Source organism: Coregonus lavaretus (assembly GCF_964263955.1).
Source record: "Coregonus lavaretus genome assembly, contig: HAP1_SCAFFOLD_620, whole genome shotgun sequence".
Classification (NCBI taxonomy): domain Eukaryota; kingdom Metazoa; phylum Chordata; class Actinopteri; order Salmoniformes; family Salmonidae; genus Coregonus; species Coregonus lavaretus.
Window position 1 is genome coordinate 188,646 of NW_028165252.1, and position 23,836 is coordinate 212,481.

The window sequence follows — 23,836 nt, forward strand, 5'->3', positions numbered from 1 at the left end:
TAGCTGGCTGTTGATCAGACAGGATCCACCTATAGCTGGCTGTTGATCAGACAGGATCCACCTATAGCTGGCTGTTGATCAGACAGGATCCACCTATAGCTGGCTGTTGATCAGACAGGATCCACCTATAGCTGGCTGTTGGTCAGACAGGATCCACTTATAGCTGGCTGTTGGTCAGACAGTGATGTTGCCTCCAGCTATTTATGAATCTAGATTTTTCTACTCTTGTATTTCTGTTTAGATATACCTTAGCACCATGCATAATGGTGTGGGTTTGACGCGGTGGCCTGAGCACCATGTATTGTCTCTGCCGGGGGTGCACCAGGCTTCAGGGCTGGATTTGGCTGTACAGGACAGGACATTATACCTGGCTGATGCTGCCCAGGGCTCAGTGGGTCTCCTGAAACTGAGTAGCTCAGGGCTGACACCAGGCAGCAGAGTCCTGAATCTCCCGGACGATACGGTGACGGCTCTGGCTGTGGACTGGGTAACACTCAACCTGTACTGGAGTAGCAGCAAGCAGCCTGACCTACATGTCACCACCAGCAGGGGGCAGCACACTGCACTTCTGCTCCAACCAGGAGTCCAGGGAACCACCTCCGTCGCCCTGCACCCCCCCTCAGGACGACTGTGCTTCACGGCCTTGGGCCAGGTGAATGTGAGGAGCCTGCCTCAGGTGGACTGTGCCTTCATGGATGGACGCAGTCAGAAGCTGCTCTGGAGGAAAGCTGTGATGCCAACCTCCCTTCTGTTCTCCAACAAGGGCACTCAGCTGTATTGGGCTGACATAGGTGAGGTTATAACCGGTACTGGGCTGACATAGGTGAGGTTATAACCGGTACTGGGATGACATAGGTGAGGTTATAACCGGTACTGGGCTGACATAGGTGAGGTTATAACCGGTACTGGGCTGACATAGGTGAGGTTATAACCGGTACTGGGCTGACATCGGTGAGAGATTATGACCTGTAATGGGCTGATTTATGTGAAAGATTTAAACTTGTACTGGGCTGACATCTTTCAGATATTATAACCTGTACTGACTGGGCCAACCTAGATTATTGTGGCCCATTATAAGCTATGTGGAATACCTCATTGAGATGAATTGTTTTCACCAGGCCTGCTATCCTCAGTGAAAACATGTCCCTTGTTGCAGGTGCTGGAGTGATCGGCTCCATTCTTCTGGATGGTTCTGGATATAAACAGTTTAAAGCAGGTCCCGGCCTCATCTCCTTCACACGAGCTGAGAACATCCTCCTGTGGAGCACCCTGGACAACGGTATGGTACAGCCCTACACGACTAATCCACACCGTACACCCCTAAGCCCTAGGAAGTCTGAGCGGTTGTATGAAACCAATCGGTACGTCAAGCAAAGCTCTTAACCTTGCCAGCCCGCTCTTCATTTCTATTAAATTCAACTCGCAAGAAGTTTGGCGTCTGAACTGTGCGTAACCGACCTGACACCCCTAATTCTAACCTTGACAACGGTACAGCCCCACACTCCTAACCCTTTAATTCCGTAAAATGAGTGTGGAAGAGATGAGAAATTGATTGTCTATCAACAATGACAAGCCACTGGGGTCTGACAACTTGGATGGGAAATTACTGAGGATAATAGCGGACGATATTGCCACTCTTATTTGCCATATCTTAAATTTAAACCTACTAGAAAGTGTGTGCCCTCAAGCCTGGAATTAAGCAAAAGTCACTCCGCTACCTAGGAATAGTAAAGCCCCCTTTACTGGCTCAAATAGCCGACCAATCAGCCTGTTACCAACCCATAGCAAACCTTTGAAAAAAATTGTTTGACCAGATACAATGCTATTTTACAGTAAACAAATTGACAACAGACTTTCAACACGCTTATAGGGAAGGACATTCAACAAGCAGAGCACGTACACAAATGACTGACTAGCTGAGAGAAACTGATGATAAAAAGACTGTGGGGGCTGTTTTGATAGACGTCAGTGCGACTTTTGACATTATTGATCATAGTCTGCTGATGGAAAAACTTGTTATGGCTTTACACCCCCTGCTATATTGTGGATAAAGAGTTACCTGTCTAACAGAACACAGAGGGTGTTCTTTAATGGAAGCCTCTCCAACATAATCCAGGTAGAATCAGGAATTCCCCAGGGCAGCTGTCTAGGCCCCTTACTCTATTAAATCTTTACTAACAACATGCTTTGAGTAAAGCCAGTGTGTCTATGTATGCGGATGACTCAACACTATACACGTCAGCTACTACAGTGACTGAAATGACTGCAACACTTAACAAAGAGCTGCAGTTAGTTTCAGAATGGGTGGCAAGGAATACATTAGTCCTAAATATTTCCACTGTGTTCTTGGGGACCTTCAGTGTTGCAGAAATATTTTGGTACCCTTCCCCGGATCTGTGCCTCGACACAATTCTGTCTCGGAGCTCCTCAGACAATTCCTTCGACCTCATGGCTTGATTTTTGCTCTGACATGCACTGTCAACTGTGGGACCTTTTATGTAGACAGGTGTGCCTTTCCAAATCATGTCCAATCGAAAAAGTCAAGGGGTCTGAATACTTTCTGAATGCACTTGATCTACAATACAACATGTATAATACCACCATATTACAATGTACGTGTGTGTGCGTATCTCTTCAGTCCCTGCTGTTCCATAAGGTGTTTTAATCCGATTCTACAGCTTGTATCAGTTACCTGATGTGGAATAGAGTTCCATTTAGTTATGGCTCTATGAAGTACTGTCTACCTCCCATAGTCTGTTCTGGATTGTGAAGAGACCTCTGGTGGCATGTCTTGTGGGGTATGCATGGGTGTCCGAGCTGTGCTAGTAGTTTTAAACAGACATCTCGGTGCATTCAGCTTGTCAACACTTCTTCCAAAAACAAGTAGTGATGAAGTCAATCTCTCCTCTACTTTGAGCCATGAGAGATTGACATGCATATTATTGTTAGCTCTTCGTGTACATCCAAGGGCCAGCCATGCTGACCTGTTCTGAGCCAATTGTAATTTTCCGAGGTCCTCCTTTGTGGCACCTGACCACACGACTGAACAGTAGTCCAGGTGTGACAACACTAGGGCCTGTAGGACTTGCCTTGTTGATAGTGCTGTTAAGAAGGCAGAGCAGCGCTTCATTATAGACAGACTTCTCCCCATCATAGCTACTGTTGTATCAATATGTTTTGACCATGACAGTTTACAATCCAGGGTTACTCCAAGTAGTTTAGTCACCTCAACTTGCTCAATTTCCACATTATTCATTACAAGATTTAGTTGAGGTTTAGGTGAATGATTTGTACCAAATACAATGCTTTTAGTTTTTGACATATGTAGGACTAACTTATTCCTTGCCACCCATTCTGAAACTAACTGCAGCTCTTTAAGTGTTGCAGTCATTTGTCACTGTAGTAGCTGACGTGTTGAGTCATCGGCATACATGGACACACTGGCTTTACTTTGAAAAAAGTGGCCTAGACAGCTGCCCTGGCGAATGCCTGATTCTATCTGGATTATGTTGGAGGGTCTTCCATTAAATAACACCCTCTGTGTTTTGTTAGACAGGTAACTAGACTGACTCTCTGTTGTAGATGTAATTCGATTCTGTCTCTGTAGATGTGACTAGACTGGATCTCTCTCTGTTGTGTCTCTGATGTGGCTCTGTTGATGTCTCTGTTGATGTGGCTCTGTCTCTGTTGATGTGGTTCTGTCTCTGTTGATGTGGTTCTGTCTCTGATGTGGCTCTGTTGATGTGGCTCTGTTGATGTGGCTCTGTCTCTGTTGATGTGTCTCTGTTGATGTGTCTCTGTTGATGTGGCTCTGTCTCTGTTGATGTGGCTCTGTCTCTGTTGATGTGTCTCTGTTGATGTGTCTCTGTTGATGTGGCTCTGTCTCTGTTGATGTGGTTCTGTCTCTGTTGATGTGGTTCTGTGTCTGTTGATGTGGCTCTGTCTCTGTTGATGTGTCTCTGTTGATGTGGTTCTGTGTCTCTGTTGATGTGGTTCTGTGTCTCTGTTGATGTGGCTCTGTCTCTGTTGATGTGTCTCTGTTGATGTGGCTCTGTCTCTGTTGATGTGGCTCTGTCTCTGTTGATGTGTCTCTGTTGATGTGTCTCTGTTGATGTGGTTCTGTGTCTCTGTTGATGTGGCTCTGTTGATGTGGCTCTGTCTCTGTGTCTCTGTTGATGTGGCTCTGTCTCTGTGTCTCTGTTGATGTGTCTCTGTTGATGTGGCTCTGTCTCTGTTGATGTGTCTCTGTTGATGTGTCTCTGTTGTGTCTCTGATGTGGCTCTGTTGATGTCTCTGTTGATGTGGCTCTGTCTCTGTTGATGTGGTTCTGTCTCTGATGTGGCTCTGTTGATGTGGCTCTCTCTCTGTTGATGTGGCTAGACTGGCTCTCTCTCTGTTGATGTGGCTCTGTCTCTGTTGATGTGGCTCTGTCTCTGTTGATGTCTCTGTGGCTCTGTCTCTGTTGATGTGGCTCTGTTGATGTGTCTCTGTTGATGTCTCTGTGGCTCTGTCTCTGTTGATGTGGCTCTGTCTCTGTTGATGTGGCTCTGTCTCTGTTGATGTGGCTCTGTTGATGTGGCTCTGTTGATGTGGCTCTGTTGATGTGTCTCTGTTGATGTGGCTCTCTCTGTTGTAGATGTGACTAGGCTCTGGTTCAGTGATGGATTTCAGCCCAAGCAGCTGTGGTTTGAGGTCAAGACCAATGTAGTGGCACTGAGGGTTTACAGCAAGACCAGTCAGAAAGGTAAGTGTGTGTGCTGCGTCCACCACGGCCCAGTGTAAAGACCAGCTCTGCCTCCTGAGAGATTGAATAGAAGCAGAGGGATATGAGATCTGTTGAAAGACCAAGCTTGGCGTACCATGAAGGCCCAACCGGTCTCTGAAACCTGCTTCATTCAGTCCTCTCCTCTGTGATTCGATGAGGCGCTTACTGGTCTCAAATAGGACAAGCTTGTCTCACAAATGTGTGGAAAATCTGCATGAAATCTGTGGTATGATTTGACTCATGATGAAGTTCCAACTAGCCATGTGGGTCACAGTGCAGTTAGGTGAAGTTCCAACTAGCTTTGTGTGTCAGTGCCGGAAGGAACAAAACACATTCCTGTCATCCATGTTGCATCACACTGGTCCAGAGACACTAAACCAGCACCCTTCCTCTGCCTGTAGTGTATTCAGAGTTAAGTAGTGTCACATTCAGCCACCAATGCTCCTCTGTCCTGTCTCTCCCAGGAACGAACAGTTGCTCAGAGAGGAACGGAGGCTGCAGTCAGCTGTGCCTGGCCTACCCAGGGGGGCGGAGCTGCCGATGTGGACGTGGTTACCAGCCTATCGACACCACCACGTGTAGCCCTTTCCCCTCCCTCCAGTGTCCAGAGGGCAGCAGGGCCTGTAGCGACGGCAGCAGGTGCCTCCCCCTCACAAAGTTCTGCAACCACCAAACAGACTGCCTCGACCAATCAGACGAGATCAAATGTGAGTCTAACCCCAAACCCGTCTAACCTGCTTCACATAAAGAATTACAGTGAATAGACTATACCCCTGACTCAACCATAGAAATACAGTGAATAGACTATAGACAGGTTGGCTGACATTGTCACAAAAATGATGTGCGCGTCGACGTGGCCGGAAGGTGTGCGTTATGATTCAGATATCTAGGAACAATGACAAGGAGCTGCCTGATGGGGAATCGCAGGTGTCTTGTTTCAGCTCATTATATCATATTATATCTAGGAACAATGACAAGAAGCTAAAGCTGAATGTCCTGCTAAAGCTGAATTAATCTCTGTCTGGTGGAAAACAGACAACCAAGTTTTCCTCTAGGATTTTGCCTGTGCTTAGCTCGATTTCATTTTTTTTTTAAATCCTGAATACACTATTACTGCACACAGTGAATCAATGCAACTTATTATGTGACTTGTTAAGCAAGTGTTTACTCATGAACTTATTTAGGCTTGCCATAACAAATGGGTTGAATACTTATTGACTGAAGACTTTTCCGCTTGTCATTTTTTATTAATTTATAAACATTTCGAAAAACATAATTCCACTTTGACACTATGGGGTATTGTGTGTCAGCCAGTGATGACAAAATCAGAATTTAATCTGTTTTATTCAGGCTGTAACAGAACAAAATGTTAAGGAGTGTGAATAATTTCTGAAGGCACTGTAATTGGGTCGTTGTATAAATAATGGGGCCAATGTGTGACATTGATCTACATTTCAAAATGGTTTGAAACAAAAATAAAGATTGTTATGCAGTTCCACATGTGTACTTAGAGGAATAAAAGTGAATATATGCAGATTAGGCCATGACTGAACTACAGACATTGGCAAGTCAAATTCAAGGACTTTCAGGGACTTTTTCAAGCACTTAATTATAGTTTTCAAGGACCTCAATGTTATAAAATAGAATAATTTATTTACAGTAGTTGTACTTAATATAGAACCCAAAAAACATGCAATAAGTAGGTCATTACCACTAAGAAGAATGCATTTTTTAAAACCTTGATTCTAAAATGTGATAATGTGGACATTGCCTGACTAAACAGATCGGATGCATGATCTTTCAGTGGCCAGTGTGTCCCTCGCAGGCACACATAATAAAGCCATGAATAGTGGTGGCATTCGTCTCAACATCCGAGTTTTTATCAGGAGAATGTGACCAAAAACCAGTTCTTTTTTAATGGAAGGATTTGCATGGAAAGCCAAGTTGAAGCCAACATTAATGTCATCCTCATAATAACAACGTGGTTGTACTGCAACAGAGTAGCTTCAATTGAAGCCGCGGGAAACGGATCAAAAATGAAATCACAGATAATTGTAAGGGAGCAGGATTAATAATTACAAGGAAAATTGAACAAATGTCTGATTTTCAAGGTAGGTCTATTCCAATACTTGAATTTCTGAGCTCCAAGTTCCGTGTATTATTTCAAATTGTGTGTGTAACATGGAAAACAACTTATTTGTCAGTGTTGTAGTACTCGAGACAGGTCTCGGTCTCGAGACCACATATTGAGTGTATCGGTCTTGTCTTGGTGTCGGATACATTTGTACTCGGTCTTGACTCGGTCTAGGACAGTGAGGACTCACAATTTCTTCCCGAGACCAGCTGAGTAAACAATTCATAATTATCAGCTTCCAAACAGTCAGCGCATAAAACTGCTTCGCCAGGCCAAATATATACACTGCTTTCTTGAAACATTAATATCTTAACAGCCTGTATCTATTATAGACATGTTTGATCAGTAGCGAACCTATAGACCTTCAGTGTGTGACAGGTTGGTGATTCTGAAAGGACAGCAACCGTAATAGCCAGCAACCGTAATAGCCAGCGCACTCATGTAGGAGATTGAGCTTTATGTAAAACACAAAGGGCCAGTGGTGTAGTGGAGGGTATATGCAGGTATAAACCGTATACCCACTGTTTTTCAGTGGGCATTGCTTATAGGCACTACTTATTCCCTACTGATGCGTATCAAAGAAGTGTAGTGGAGGTATATGACTTATCAATGATGCAATAGAGAAATAATGCTCAAAGTAGCCTACACAGCCGCAAAGCACGTGGAATATATTCACATGCGCGCCGCCGCACACAGCCTAGTTTCAGCAGAATATCATCTGCAAGAGTGGGCAGCTCTCAACTGGTTTGGGCACGGAGCAGCTCTCAACTGGTTTGGGCACGGAGCAGCTCTCAACTGGTTTTGGCACGGAGCAGCTCTCAACTGGTGTTGGCACGGAGCAGCTCTCAACTGGTTTTGGCACGGAGCAGCTCTCAACTGGTTTGGGCACGGAGCAGCTCTCAACTGGTTTGGGCACGGAGCAGCTCTCAACTGGTTTGGGCACGGAGCAGCTCTCAACTGGTGTTGGCACGGAGCAGCTCTCAACTGGTTTTGGCACGGAGCAGCTCTCAACTGGTTTTGGCACGGAGCAGCTCTCAACTGGTGTTGGCACGGAGCAGCTCTCAACTGGTTTTGGCACGGAGCAGCTCTCAACTGGTGTTGGCACGGAGCAGCTCTCAACTGGTGTTGGCACGGAGCAGCTCTCAACTGGTGTTAGCACGGAGCAGCTCTCAACTGGTTTTGGCACGGAGCAGCTCTCAACTGGTTTTGGCACGGAGCAGCTCTCAACTGGTTTTGGCACGGAGCAGCTCTCAACTGGTTTTGGCACGAAGCAGCTCTCAACTGGTTTGGGCACGGAGCAGCTCTCAACTGGTTTGGGCACGGAGCAGCTCTCAACTGGTGTTGGCACGGAGCAGCTCTCAACTGGTTTTGGCACGGAGCAGCTCTCAACTGGTTTTGGCACGGAGCAGCTCTCAACTGGTGTTGGCACGGAGCAGCTCTCAACTGGTGTTGGCACGGAGCAGCTCTCAACTGGTGTTGGCACGGAGCAGCTCTCAACTGGTTTTGGCACGGAGCAGCTCTCAACTGGTGTTGGCACGGAGCAGCTCTCAACTGGTGTTGGCACGGAGCAGCTCTCAACTGGTGTTGGCACGGAGCAGCTCTCAACTGGTGTTGGCACGGAGCAGCTCTCAACTGGTGTTGGCACGGAGCAGCTCTCAACTGGTGTTGGCACGGAGCAGCTCTCAACTGGTGTTGGGCACGGAGCAGCTCTCAACTGGTGTTGGGCACGGAGCAGCTCTCAACTGGTGTTGGCACGGAGCAGCTCTCAACTGGTTTTGGCACGGAGCAGCTCTCAACTGGTTTTGGCACGGAGCAGCTCTCAACTGGTTTTGGCACGGAGCAGCTCTCAACTGGTGTTGGCACGGAGCAGCTCTCAACTGGTGTTGGCACGGAGCAGCTCTCAACTGGTGTTGGCACGGAGCAGCTCTCAACTGGTGTTGGCACGGAGCAGCTCTCAACTGGTGTTGGCACGGAGCAGCTCTCAACTGGTGTTGGCACGGAGCAGCTCTCAACTGGTGTTGGCACGGAGCAGCTCTCAACTGGTGTTGGCACGGAGCAGCTCTCAACTGGTGTTGGCACGGAGCAGCTCTCAGCTGGTGTTGGCACGGAGCAGCTCTCAGCTGGTTTTGGCACGGAGCAGCTCTCAACTGGTTTTGGCACGGAGCAGCTCTCAACTGGTTTTGGCACGGAGCAGCTCTCAACTGGTTTTGGCACGGAGCAGCTCTCAACTGGTTTGGGCACGGAGCAGCTCTCAACTGGTTTTGGCACGGAGCAGCTCTCAACTGGTTTGGGCACGGAGCAGCTCTCAACTGGTTTTGGCACGGAGCAGCTCTCAACTGGTGTTGGCACGGAGCAGCTCTCAACTGGTTTTGGCACGGAGCAGCTCTCAACTGGTGTTGGCACGGAGCAGCTCTCAACTGGTGTTGGCACGGAGCAGCTCTCAACTGGTTTTGGCACGGAGCAGCTCTCAACTGGTGTTGGCACGGAGCAGCTCTCAACTGGTGTTGGCACGGAGCAGCTCTCAACTGGTGTTGGCACGGAGCAGCTCTCAACTGGTGTTGGCACGGAGCAGCTCTCAACTGGTGTTGGCACGGAGCAGCTCTCAACTGGTGTTGGCACGGAGCAGCTCTCAACTGGTTTGGGCACGGAGCAGCTCTCAACTGGTTTGGGCACGGAGCAGCTCTCAACTGGTGTTGGCACGGAGCAGCTCTCAACTGGTTTTGGCACGGAGCAGCTCTCAACTGGTTTTGGCACGGAGCAGCTCTCAACTGGTTTTGGCACGGAGCAGCTCTCAACTGGTGTTGGCACGGAGCAGCTCTCAACTGGTGTTGGCACGGAGCAGCTCTCAACTGGTTTTGGCACGGAGCAGCTCTCAACTGGTGTTGGCACGGAGCAGCTCTCAACTGGTGTTGGCACGGAGCAGCTCTCAACTGGTGTTGGCACGGAGCAGCTCTCAGCTGGTGTTGGCACGGAGCAGCTCTCAGCTGGTGTTGGCACGGAGCAGCTCTCAACTGGTTTTGGCACGGAGCAGCTCAACTGGTTTTGGCACGGAGCAGCTCTCAACTGGTTTTGGCACGGAGCAGCTCTCAACTGGTTTTGGCACGGAGCAGCTCTCAACTGGTTTTGGCACGGAGCAGCTCTCAACTGGTTTTGGCACGGAGCAGCTCTCAACTGGTGTTGGCACGGAGCAGCTCTCAACTGGTGTTGGCACGGAGCAGCTCTCAACTGGTTTGGGCACGGAGCAGCTCTCAACTGGTTTGGGCACGGAGCAGCTCTCAACTGGTTTGGGCACGGAGCAGCTCTCAACTGGTTTGGGCACGGAGCAGCTCTCAACTGGTTTGGGCACGGAGCAGCTCTCAACTGGTTTTGGCACGGAGCAGCTCTCAACTGGTTTGGGCACGGAGCAGCTCACAGAAGAATGACATCCACAGCCGGTAGGGTAGGAAAGTTTAAACTTAAATCTACCAGTAAATGCTAACTAAGGCAACAATGGATATGCAAACCAGGTATTGAAAAAGTTATATTATCAGAGGTAGACCTGATGAGCTTTGTTTGCTTTACTACAATGAGTATGTAGGACTGGCCTTTCTTCCTGTGTTATATTACGTAGAACATGGGAATCAACTGTGAAGACAGTGAATATACAAGTGAGGCGACTAGGCAGGGTGAGATCTCATGGTCAATGTGTAAAAACATTAGCACCACAACTGTCTTTATTCTTAGACTGAAACTGATAAAGCATGAACACTACTAGTACTTACTACCACACATGCCAACACCACCGTCACACAGGAGCCAGACACATTCATGCTCCTGTATGAGGATTACCTTCAGGAGAATGTCATGGCCTGGGATAGTGAGAAGCAATTCCCTCCTACTCAGAAGACAGGGAGAGAAGAGAGAGCTCTGTCAAGCAGCCCAGTCAGAGATAGGAAATGAAGGAAGAGGAGACCAGAAGTGGCCACAGGATGTTGTCACTGCTTTGTGCTTGGCTACGATGACGAGCGCAGAGGAAAGTGTCAGTGTAGAACAACAGTCTTGAGTGGTGGTAATGACCGAGAGAGAGACAGATCAGCAGACTACCGAATGGCTTTCTCTCTCACTGTTGGCCTACTAAAGAGCTGCCTCTTACTTCTTGACCTCCTTATGTCTATGTACAGAGTAGACTGGGCCATCCTGATGTAGGCTACAGTACACGGGGTCAAAGATGGTCTGGAGAAACAATGGAACCGCTTCAGAACGTCTGGACAGAATGCAACTACTAGCCTATCTAATATACCTTATGGAGACTGTCAAGCTCCAAAACAGCTGAACCCAGACCAAATCTGATATCAAGTCAAATCATAACAGTGAATAATTCATGGATCTTCCAAAGGATGAGAGATGAAATATTACAAAAACGTTTCTCCCTCCAGGGATGTGAATAATAGTGGTGTGCAGCAGGCAGGCAGGGCTGATTTGGCCTGAGGTGTTGTGGAGAAGACCTAAAGCCAATGTTTTGGTTGTTGGAATTTGTGATGCGCAATTGCCATCATGCACCGTTTGCATCAGGGGCGTAGACATGGATGGGCCTGGGTGGATACAGGCCCACCCACTGGGGAGCTAGGCCCAGATAGGCCCATCCAATCAGATTGATGTGGTTTAAGCATTGTTGTGGACTTAGACCATCAATTGTGTAATTTTTCTATTAAAAAAAAATTGGGTTTTGAGAGTGAATCTCCTAAATCTTTAGGAAAACATGGGATTTTTCACACAGGGTGCCTTTCCTTGGCTGGGCAGTCTGTTAGGGAACTTTTGAGTGTACCCATTTCTCCAGGCACCACTACACCACTGACCAGGGCTGATGGAAAGACAGCAGTCACACAGCATGATGTTAAAGGATAAGCAGTCACACAGCATGATGTTAAAGGATAAGCAGTCACACAGCATGATGTTAAAGGATAAGCAGTCACACAGCATGATGGTAAAGGATAAGCAGTCACACACAGCATGATGTTAAAGGATAAGCAGTCACACACAGCATGATGTTAAAGGATAAGCAGTCACACAGCATGATGTTAAAGGATAAGCAGTCACACAGCATGATGTTAAAGGATAAGCAGTCACACAGTATGATGTTAAAGGATAAGCAGTCACACAGTATGATGTTAAAGGATAAGCAGTCACACAGTATGATGTTAAAGGATAAGCAGTCACACAGTATGATGTTAAAGGATAGGCAGTCACACAGCATGATGTTAAAGGATAAGCAGTCCATGAACTCTGGCATAAGAAGCCATTAGGTCCCAATCATCAGAATAGAAAAACGCAACCATTAAGCATTTCCCAATCGAAATGCAAAAAAAACATTTTCACATTGAGCACACAAAGTAACCGGTGACCTAAAGTTTAAAGTGGAACTGACAGCGTTTTAACTACTTTGCGGATATGAAACAGACAATCATATCAGTCAAAAAACAACTTTAAGAGGTTTTAAAAATAGGTTATTTGTTGGCAGAATAGATGGATGTAGTTCAATGCATAATTCACCAATACGTTTCTTGGTAGTCCAAAATATATTGCAATCAGGTTGTAAATCACAGCTGGCCTGGTACATTGTTTCCTGCCTTCATTCAGGATGCACTGTTTCAGTGTCAATTACTCAATATTCTGGACCAAAACAGACGAATGTAACTAAGGCAGGAATGTCAATACAATCAAACTAGTAAAGGGCAATGATCACAAGTCAGTCATAACGTGGCTAATAGGCTAGCGTATCTATTAATGTAGCAAGCGAAAAACATGGAGCCTAACGTTAGCTAGATAGCTCGCTAACTGCTAGGAGGATGTCATGCCATTTGAGGAGTGGGTGAGTGACTGTACACAGCTAGAGATGCAGGTTTCATTTGGTTAGCTTGCAAGAACTTGAATGACTGTTATCCAGTTAGAATCTCTTTTGTTCACAAATTCACTGTCTTTCTACTCTGATTTCAGAGCACTCTCGTCTGAGTGTTCCAGAGCGCAGAACAACTGATGAATTTACGAGTGCGCAACACCCGCTGAATATGACTGGTGTCAGTAAACGTGTACCAAAAAAGTTAGTTAGTCAAGAACGCTCTAGATAACATTAACATAACCAGCTCTGCTACGGCGAGTAAAATGGTCTGAGTGAGGTGTTCTCTGATTTGTCTGGAAGTAGCTAGCTAGCAAGCTAGTCAACTTTAGCCAGTTAGCTTGGGTGCTTGGTTGGGGCAAGCTGCAGAATGACGAGGAGGCTACAATTCCCCATCGTTCATCAGTGCAATTTTGACGGCAAACTAGCTGAAATGTTCCTTCGTTTAGATTTTAGCTCGTCTTGCTCTGGCTAGCATTAGTTGTTGATCTTGTTTGATCGATAGGACTGTAACATTCCCAAATGTAAGAGGACTTCCGTGGTGTTGACATATTGGCAGAAATCCATTCAGGTGTATTTTGTGGCTTTTGGTGAATGTGTTCTAATGATCTGAAGTCACTGCCTGTAAAGACAGTCCAGTTCAAAGTGAATGATGGCAGGCCAGTTCATGGTGAATGATGGCAGGCCAGTTCATGGTGAATGATGGCAGGCCAGTTCATGGTGAATGATGGCAGGCCAGTTCATGGTGAATGATGGCAGGCCAGTTCATGGTGATTGATGGCAGGCCAGTTCATGGTGATTGATGGCAGGCCCGTGTGGCAAATGGCTTGTTTGTACAAAGGCCTACTGTTGCTCTGATTTTGGCTATAGCACATCGGTCTGTGTAGACTTGGGTCCTTGACAAGACAGATGTTTTTATTCAGTTTTGTTTACTGTAGTGTCTCTTAATTGTCCAAATGCACGGCTGCTTTCTCACTCTATATTGCTATAGAATTTATACTTAATTCCCAAACATTCTAGGTGATCGCTTGTCAGAAAATGATTTTAAAAAGTGTAATTCTTCTGGGGGTAAAAATTAACAGATTAATAATATTTCATGTTGCTAAAATGCAGTCAGTTCTACTTTAAATGCAACAATCTTTCACAAACAAGTTATTTTCAAAGAGATAGCGAACAGCAAGCACGCTGAAATAAAGTTGTTTTTAGTTCTTCTTGAAAAGGGAGACGCTAAGAAATTAGCAACAACATCCTCTTTGACTACGCCTGCTGCAGCCGCTGCAAACTAGCCTACAACAAAGATGGCTAGCTAGACCGTGGGAAAACTACCTCGCTATTGCACAGTGACCTGTTGGCCTTCAACATGGCAGAAGTTTCCATAAGTTTTTGTAAAAACGGTCCCACCCATTAAGTTGATGTGATTGGTTGATTCCACTGTCACTCCAAATGTGGCCATAATACAGTTGAATGGCAGGTGCCTTTTTTATCTAGCTTCTGATGGCCTGGCCAATGGCTGCCTTAGTTAGCTAGCTTTATCTCCCCACACACCAGCAAATAAATTCTGATTGGATCTTTTTCTTGTTAACCCTTTCCTTTCCAACAAAAATTTCAGAGATTAAATCAGAACATAATTGAAAATAAGGTCATTATAATGATAATAATAATTGTATAAATCCTTAGCCCTTATCTGAAGGCGTAGAAGGCCCATTGTTCCTCACTGTGTTTGGGTTAGTAATTTGTAGAGTGGCTCTATTTGCCCTCAGCATGCTTTTTTTTCACTATTCTGAATGTCTAAAGAATCCATATGTTCTGAAATATGAACACAGAAATACTGGGCATTTTGAACTCTTATGGTGGTGATTTGACAAAATTACAGTCATGGCCTTGAATTGAAATTGTTTGTCTGGTCTTGGTCTGGACCCCTTGTCCTACTCCCGGTCTCAGTCTTCTTGACTCTGACTCGCTCCGGTCTTGGTCTTGAATCGGTCTCGCTTTAGGTGGTCTTGAACACAACACTGGTATTTAATGTTATTTCATTACCAGATCATAGTGTGAAGAAGCCCACTAGGCTGTCATTTGTCATTATATCCATAATAATCAATAGGAAGACCTTTGGGTGTTGCGCAATGGTCTATCCTACTCAATTATGCACAGTAGACTCTGTGTCCAATCTGAGGCACAAAAACATATGAAAACATGAAGTCATGACCTTGATGCTTTCTCTGTTAAATCTAACGAGACCCTGCTGTAAATCAAGCAGACAACAGATCAACCTCAATTCACTAGGGATATTAGATCCAACATGGATCCAGGTAGAATGGTCTACACCTGTGAAATGAATGAGAGACCCAAATATTCTGGACATTCCTCAGGAACCTTTTTTCCATCACTTGGGCTGTTGCATTGCATGCACTATCACAACAGCTGTTCGTCATTCGGAAAATCTGATGTGTAAAAAGATCAAAGCGTAATGAAACTGCAAATGCACATCCCAAAAAATGTTTGCATAATTATTGAAAAACCACGTTAATGAAGGTATAATTTAGGTTTTAAGGTAAGGTGACTTTTGGTTAGAAGCATTCGCGTTTTCAATCTCATTTATTATTTTGGATTTGTGTGCCCATAAACTGTTTTCACCACGTAACATAAGGAGACACAATGTTACAGTTAGGGTTAGTTAATGTTACGTAGTTACACTGAATTTCTGAGATCTCGTACAAAAAACTGTCCGACAGCTAGATCTGGATTCATACATGGTTAGGGTTAGATTTCTAATTTAACTGATTAATGCTTCATATATGATGTAATGACAACTATTTTATATATATATATATATATATATATATATATATATATATATATATATATATATATATATATATATATATATATATATATATATATATATACACTACAGTTGAAGTCGGAAGTTTACATACATTTAGGTTGGAGTCATTAACTCGTTTTTCAACCACTCCACCAATTTCTTGTTAACAAACTATGGTTTTGGCAAGTCGGTTAGGACATCTACTTTGTGCATGACAAGTAATTTTTCCAACAATTGTTTACTGACAGATTATTTCACTTATAATTCACTGTAGCACAATTCCAGTGGGTCAGAAGTTTACTCTGTCTAAGTTGACTATGCCTTTAAACAGCTTGGAAAATTCCAGAAAATGTCATGGCTTTAGAAGCTTCTGATAGGCTAATTGACATAATTTGAGTCAATTGGAGGTGTACCTGTGGATGTATTTCAAGGACTACCTTCAAACTCAGTGCCTCTTTGCTTGACATCATGATAAATTCAAAAGAAATCAGCCAAGACCTCAGAAATAAAATTGTAGACCTCCACAAGTCTGGTTCATCCTTAGGAGCAATTTCCAAACACCTGAAGGTACCACGTTCATCTGTACAAACAATAGTACGCAAGTATAAACACCATGGGACCACGCAGCCGTCATACCGCTCAGGAAGGAGACTCATTCCGTCTCCTAGAGATGAACGTGCTTTGGTGCGAAAAGTGCAAATCAATCCCAGAACAACAGCAAAGGACCTTGTGAAGATGCTGGAGGAAACGGGTACAAAAGTATCTATATCCACAGTAAAACGAGTCCTATATCGACATAACCTGAAAGGCCGCTCAGCAAGGAAGAAGCCACTGCTCCAAAACCGCCATAAAAAAGCCAGACTACGGTTTGCAACTGCACTTGGGGACAAAGATCGTACTTTTTGGAGAAATGTCCTCTGGTCTGATGAAACAAAAATTTGAACTGTTTGGCCATAATGACCATCGTTACGTTTGGAGGAAAAAGGGTGTGGCTTGCAAGCCGAAGAACACCATCCCAACCGTGAAGCACGGGGGTGGCAGCATCATGCTGTGGGGGTGCTTTGCTGCAGGAGGGACTGGTGCACTTCACAAAATAGATGGCATCATGAGGAAGGGAAATTATGTGGATATATTGAAGCAACATCTCAAGACATCAGTCAGGAAGTTAAAGCTTGTTCGCAAATGGGTCTTCCAAATGGACAATGACCCCAAATATACTTCCAAAGTTGTGGCAAAATGGCTTAAGGACAACAAAGTCAAGGTATTGGAGTGGCCATCACAAAGCCCTGACCTCAATCCTATAGAATATTTGTGGGCAGAACTGAAAAAGCGTGTGCGAGCAAGGAGGCCAACAAACCTGACTCAGTTACACCAGCTCTGTCAGGAGGAATGGGCCAAAATTCACCCAACTTATTGTGGGAAGCTCGTGGAAGGCTAGCCGCAATGTTTGACCCAAGTTAAACAATTTAAAGGCAATGCTACCAAATGCTAATTGAATGTATGTAAACGTCTGACCCACTGGGAATGTGATGAAAGAAATAAAAGCTTAAATAAATCATTATCTCTATTTTAAGAATGTGAAATGTCAGAATAATAGTAGTGGTGATCCTAACTGACCTAAAACAGGGAATTTTTACTAGGATTAAATGTCAGCAATTGTGAAACTGAGTTTAAATGTATTTGGGTTAGGGTAAGGGGTTAGGGTAAGGGGTTAGGGTAAGGGGTTAGGGTTAGGGTAAGGGGTTAGGGTAAGGGTTAGGGTTCACCTGTACATGATATAATGACTACTTACACTGCCATAAATAAGGGGTTAGGGTTAGGGTAAGGGTTAGGGTTCACCTGTACATGATATAATGACTACTTACACTGCCATAAATAATGACAGAATAGTAATGTTTTATGTCATAGACGCCAACCATGATCAAGGGTTAAACAGGTTTTAAATCAACTAGTGAATTTGATTGAATATAGCTATGAGTCCCCTTATATCTTAATGTAATGAAATGGGGGAAAAATTGTGGATTATTATCAATGACTAATCAACAGATGTAGTTTATAGAAAGACACATACTGCTGGTTGATAGCGTGGTAGCTTTTAGCGTGGTAACTAGTCTGAGTAATTGGTGAGTAGATTTAGACCGATCAAATTAAATGTTATTTGTCACATGCACGTGTTTAGCAGACGCTATTGTGGGTGTAGCGAAATGCTTGTGCTTCTAGCTCCGACAGTGCAGTAATATCTAACAAGCAATATCTAACAATTTCACAACATATACCCAATACACACAAATCTAGTAAGGAATGGAATTTAAGAATATATACATATATGGACAAGCAATGACAGAGCGGCATGGACTAAGATACAGTAGAATATTATAGAATAGAATGCAGTATATACATATGAGATGAGTAGTGCAAGATATGTAAATATTATTAAAGTGACTAGTGTTCCATTTCTTAAAGTGGCCAGTGATTTCAATAGGCAGCAGCAGCCTCTAATGTGCTAGTGATGGCTATTTAACAGTCTGATGGCCTTGAGATAGAAGCCGTTTTTCATTCTCTCGGTCACAGATTTTAATTGAGGTTGTGATTATTTAGCCCTACTGACATCCCTTTCATACTAAGATGTTTTTCCGCCAACCTGACCATACTGCCAACTTTATTCCCTCCTCTTCTTTATATCTGGAAGGTATTGCCGATATCAAAGCCAAAACCTTTTTCCAACTGACGACCTAGTAATCATTTGGGTAAAGTTTTGCCTAAGGCTGGTTTACAGTTGGTCTATCGACATGTCTGTAGACCGTTGTTGCAGTGACATCATGAACATTCTATTGTCTGTCATTATGAAAAAGTATAAACACAAAAACGACAGGTTGTATGACATCAGCAGCCTGCTGGTCCAAAATAGGAGAACTGGTGTATTTCAACACCAATAAACTAATCCATAAATGCTGTATTTCAACACCAATAAACTAATCCATTTAAAAATGAATTGAGTATATGTCAATCTAGCAAACCAGGCATCTAAAAGCACCTTTCTAAACAATATTTTGGTTAGTTTTCTAGCTTGTTAGCTAGCTAGTTGGCTAGACAGTTTAAATAATGACCATATCATAGCTGACAACGTATCTATTTGTTTTACAATTTTTTTTTGTAATTTTCCCTTTATTTAACTAGGCAAGTCAGTTAAGAACAAATTCTTATTTACAACGACGGCCTACACTGGACGACGCTGGGCGCCGCCCTATGGGACTCCCAATCATGGCCGGTTGTGATACAGCCTGGAATCGAACCAGGGGGTCTGTAGTGACGCCTCAAGCACTGAGATGCAGTGCCTGAGCGCATTTCTATTACAGGAAATTAAATTCACAACAAGATCATTATTTACACCTTAATGGCTAGCTAATTACAGAAAATAGCTTATGTCTGAGTGTGACGAATAAAAGCCGTGCATTCTACCAGAATTTTCTGTCAGGTAACCGTGACAATGGACGCAGCGACAGGGTAGAAGTTGAACTTTTTTCATCTGTCTGTGACATGGAAACTGACAGTCGCAGCAACTGTCTATAGATTTTCCACCAAAGTTTAACTTCTAATTGTCTACAGACAGGTCGATAGTATAAAGCAGTCTTTAGTATGAAACGTAGCCGTAATGCTGAGGCGGAGTTGGCACGCACTGCGCTAAAGCTCTTGATGGTTGCTAGGGAGCACCAGTTAACCATCCTCCTGGCAGTTCTAAACTTTGCAAGGCATGTTACTTCACCCATCTCTTTGCATAGCCCAACACTAAGCATGCACTCTTTTCTTAACCACAACTGGATGGATCTATAAAGAATTACTGTGGGAATAAATATCACTGAATGACACAAATATTGTAATAAAGTAGGCTAATGCAATTGAAAGCATAACAAATTGTTGCTTACTGAAACTTCCAAAGTCATCCAATAAATTTGAAGCAATAGTTGTGGTCAACTAGATGATCATTTCAGCACCGTTTTGATTGGGACAGCGCCATGGCACTGCTTTGAGACCAGCGTGGGGACTCGTCTTGATAAATCAAACATCAGATTTTTGTTCTCCATTTTGGATATTGATTAGGCTACAATTAGGCTGTGGAAACGTTAGCTAAATTGAGGTGAGTGCTGCTAAAGATCATCTTGTCTAACTGGCTCATTTATTAGAACATTTTGCCAGCTTGTTATTTAGTTGAGCTGACAGTGTTTTTGCGCTGTTTCACTGTGGTTTTAGTCATCAATCTAGCAAGAGAGCAATATTGTATTAATGCAGTAGTGCCCCCCCCCCCCCTACCTAGAAAGCTATGACCTTTGACCTTTGGCTTTCACCTGGAATTGTTCATGTATGTCTGAGAAAGAACCCATACGATCTAGTACACAATAAAACATATACAAATATGATAAACGATTTGTAATGAATAAGCCTTTTCATACTTTATAATATGTCCATATATAGTTATCTGTTTTAGGAACGTCTACCCCAAAATATTTCACCTTTATTACGTTACCAAACATTACATTAGTCCAGATCTGTTAAATTTGTGAAGGTCTAAATCAACATTTGGGCCATTTAAACAGCGTGCGTCCCCTCCTATAGACAAAGGGAGAAGGGTTATATAAAGGGCTCCATTTTGTTGCTCTGAGCATATGCAATGTGTCTGCCTACAACGTGAAACAAATGTTTGACTTCCACACAAAGACTACTTTAATTATTTTAGATTTAAGTGTGAAGGTCGTATTCATCATCGTAGAGCTACGATGTATTTATATCCGCCTGCTCGAGACATACAGCGATTGCTTTGCCATGTCTGAAGCAGTCGAGCTGGATAAATGTTTTACTAAGGACCGCCCCTTTTGACGTAACGTTGCAGTTTAGTTATATAAATGATGCAGCCGACCAGCAGAGGGAGGCAAATATAATTCATTAATTAATATGCCATTTTAATATTAATATGCCATTTAGCAGACGCTTTTATCCAAAGCGACTTAGTCATGTGTGCATACATTTTTACGTATGGGTGGTCCCGGGGATCGAACCCACTACCCTGGCGTTACAAGCGCCATGCTCTACCAATTGAGCTACAGAGGACCACATATAAAATAATTGTATTCGACAGAGGACTTTGACATGGTCCTAAATGTCTGGATGGCTGTCTTCTGACTTATAAAATGGTGGGAAATCAATAAAATAAGTCATGTGGACCCCGTGTAGCTCAGTTGGTAGACCATGGCGCTTGCAACGCCAGGGTTGTGGGTTCGATTCCCACGGGGGGCCAGTATGAAAAAAATAATGTATGCACTCACTCTGGATAAGAGCGTCTGCTAAATGACTAAAATGTAAACGTATTTTAAGTCATTCTAGTGCCCGATTTCAGGGACTGTCAGTTTAAGAGGATTTATTAACAAGTGGATTATTTTGCTCTTCAGTCGTTTAGTAACCCAGGCCTACTCCTGACAAAAAGGGTTAGGGTTAACCTGACCCTAACCCTAACCCTAACCTAACCCTAACCCTAGGCCTACTCCTGACAAAAAGCCTGTGACTTCACTGATAATCAATGTGATTTTATTTAACAGAATCTCTGTCTGTATTGGCTATTTGGTTAATTGGTTTCTGTCTGGCAAATAAGTGGAGGTGGTATAGCTCATCTGTTCAAGTGCTCATCTACCACTGAGCAGAAACATTTAGCATGCTATAATGGAGCCTAAATCAAGTGCTCATCTATCACTGAGCAGAAACATTTAGCATGCTATAATGGAGCCTAAATCAAGTGCTCATCTATCACTGAGCAGAAACATTTAGCATGCTATAATGTAGGCTAGGCCTATTAATTTGTTCGATCGCGTATATGCAACTCCAAAAGCCCGCGGAGGTTGTGAAATATGAATGAGACTCGCATGCTTTTGAAAATAGGAATGCCATTATTTACTGTGAGTATTATAACTAAGATGAGACCCTACTCCTGCTCCCTAACAAAGTGGAGGGAGGGTAGGAAGGAGATGAAACGCGTGTTTAAAAAAGCATGGGATCAGCCTCAAACTTTTATGAATGCGGTTCCACACATTCCCGTGACAAGTTGTGGGAAAAATATTATTTTGTTTTGTTATATTCCGTTATATTTTTTTATATAAAATATCTTGACTGTGATTGTATCTTGTCTGTTTTAATGAACAAAATAACAAACTATTGATTTCATTTGGATGGCACAGCCATGGCTTCATAGACCTGTAAAATAGGCCTAATTAAACTCAAAATAAGCTATTCCATTCGTTTGAAAATATATTTGATTAATTGTAGTTTCTTAGGATCTACCTAAGTTAGTTAATAATGGATTTATTTTTGATGGTGGATATTATCAATGGATTTTAAAATAGACACCCACCTACATCTGTAGAAGCTACTGGTGGGTCTAACCCCTGTAGAAGCTACTGGTGGGCCTAACCCTAACCCCTGTAGAAGCTACTGGTGGGCCTAACCCCTGTAGAAGCTACTGGTGGGCCTAACCCTACATCTGTAGAAGCTACTGGTGGGCCTAACCCTAACCCCTGTAGAAGCTACTGGTGGGCCTAACCCTACATCTGTAGAAGCTACTGGTGGGTCTAACCCTAACCCTACATCTGTAGAAGCTACTGGTGGGCCTAACCCTACATCTGTAGAAGCTACTGGTGGGCCTAACCCCTGTAGAAGCTACTGGTGGGCCTAACCCTAACCCTACATCTGTAGAAGCTACTGGTGGGTCTAACCCTAACCCCTGTAGAAGCTACTGGTGGGCCTAACCCTACATCTGTAGAAGCTACCGGTGGGCCTAACCCTACATCTGTAGAAGCTACTGGTGGGTCTAACCCTAACATCTGTAGAAGCTACTGGTGGGCCTAACCCTAACATCTGTAGAAGCTACTGGTGGGCCTAACCCTACATCTGTAGAAGCTACTGGTGGGTCTAACCCTACATCTGTAGAAGCTACTGGTGGGCCTAACCCTACATCTGTAGAAGCTACTGGTGGGCCTAACCCTAACATCTGTAGAAGCTACTGGTGGGCCTAACCCTAACATCTGTAGAAGCTACTGGTGGGTCTAACCCTACATCTGTAGAAGCTACTGGTGGGCCTAACCCTACATCTGTAGAAGCTACTGGTGGGCCTAACCCTAACATCTGTAGAAGCTACTGGTGGGCCTAACCCTAACATCTGTAGAAGCTACTGGTGGGTCTAACCCTAACATCTGTAGAAGCTACCGGTGGGCCTAACCCTACATCTGTAGAAGCTACTGGTGGGTCTAACCCTAACATCTGTAGAAGCTACTGGTGGGTCTAACCCTACATCTGTAGAAGCTACTGGTGGGCCTAACCCTACATCTGTAGAAGCTACTGGTGGGCCTAACCCTAACATCTGTAGAAGCTACTGGTGGGCCTAACCCTAACATCTGTAGAAGCTACTGGTGGGCCTAACCCTACATCTGTAGAAGCTACTGGTGGGCCTAACCCTACATCTGTAGAAGCTACTGGTGGGCCTAACCCTACATCTGTAGAAGCTACTGGTGGGCCTAACCCTACATCTGTAGAAGCTACTGGTGGGCCTAAAGCTAACATCTGTAGAAGCTACCGGTGGGCCTAACCCTACATCTGTAGAAGCTACTGGTGGGCCTAACCCTACATCTGTAGAAGCTACTGGTGGGCCTAACCCTAACCCTACATCTGTAGAAGCTACTGGTGGGTCTAACCCTAACATCTGTAGAAGCTACTGGTGGGCCTAACCCTACATCTGTAGAAGCTACCGGTGGGCCTAACCCTACATCTGTAGAAGCTACTGGTGGGCCTAACCCTACATCTGTAGAAGCTACTGGTGGGTCTAACCCTACATCTGTAGAAGCTACTGGTGGGCCTAACCCTAACCCCTGTAGAAGCTACTGGTGGGCCTAACCCTAACCCTACATCTGTAGAAGCTACTGGTGGGTCTAACCCTAACCCCTGCAGAAGCTACTGGTGGGCCTAACCCTACATCTGTAGAAGCTACCGGTGGGCCTAACCCTACATCTGTAGAAGCTACTGGTGGGTCTAACCCTAACATCTGTAGAAGCTACTGGTGGGCCTAACCCTACATCTGTAGAAGCTACTGGTGGGCCTAACCCTACATCTGTAGAAGCTACTGGTGGGCCTAACCCTACATCTGTAGAAGCTACTGGTGGGTCTAACCCTACATCTGTAGAAGCTACTGGTGGGCCTAACCCTACA

General features: G+C 44.3%; 1 protein-coding gene across 1 annotated transcript in view; it reads left to right on the top strand.

Annotated features, from left to right (window-relative positions):
* Positions 1-256: 256 nt before the first annotated feature.
* Positions 257-23,836, top strand: part of LOC311116064 (prolow-density lipoprotein receptor-related protein 1-like) — a gene marked incomplete at both ends in the record, with an annotated part of 37,120 nt that continues 13,540 nt past the window's right edge. Inside the window, 4 exons of the mRNA XM_084191196.1 lie at positions 257-791; positions 1,157-1,279; positions 4,637-4,744; positions 5,230-5,472. Of these exons, the coding sequence (XP_084047322.1) occupies positions 257-791; positions 1,157-1,279; positions 4,637-4,744; positions 5,230-5,472 (1,009 nt within the window). The remainder of the gene's footprint in view (positions 792-1,156; positions 1,280-4,636; positions 4,745-5,229; positions 5,473-23,836) is intronic.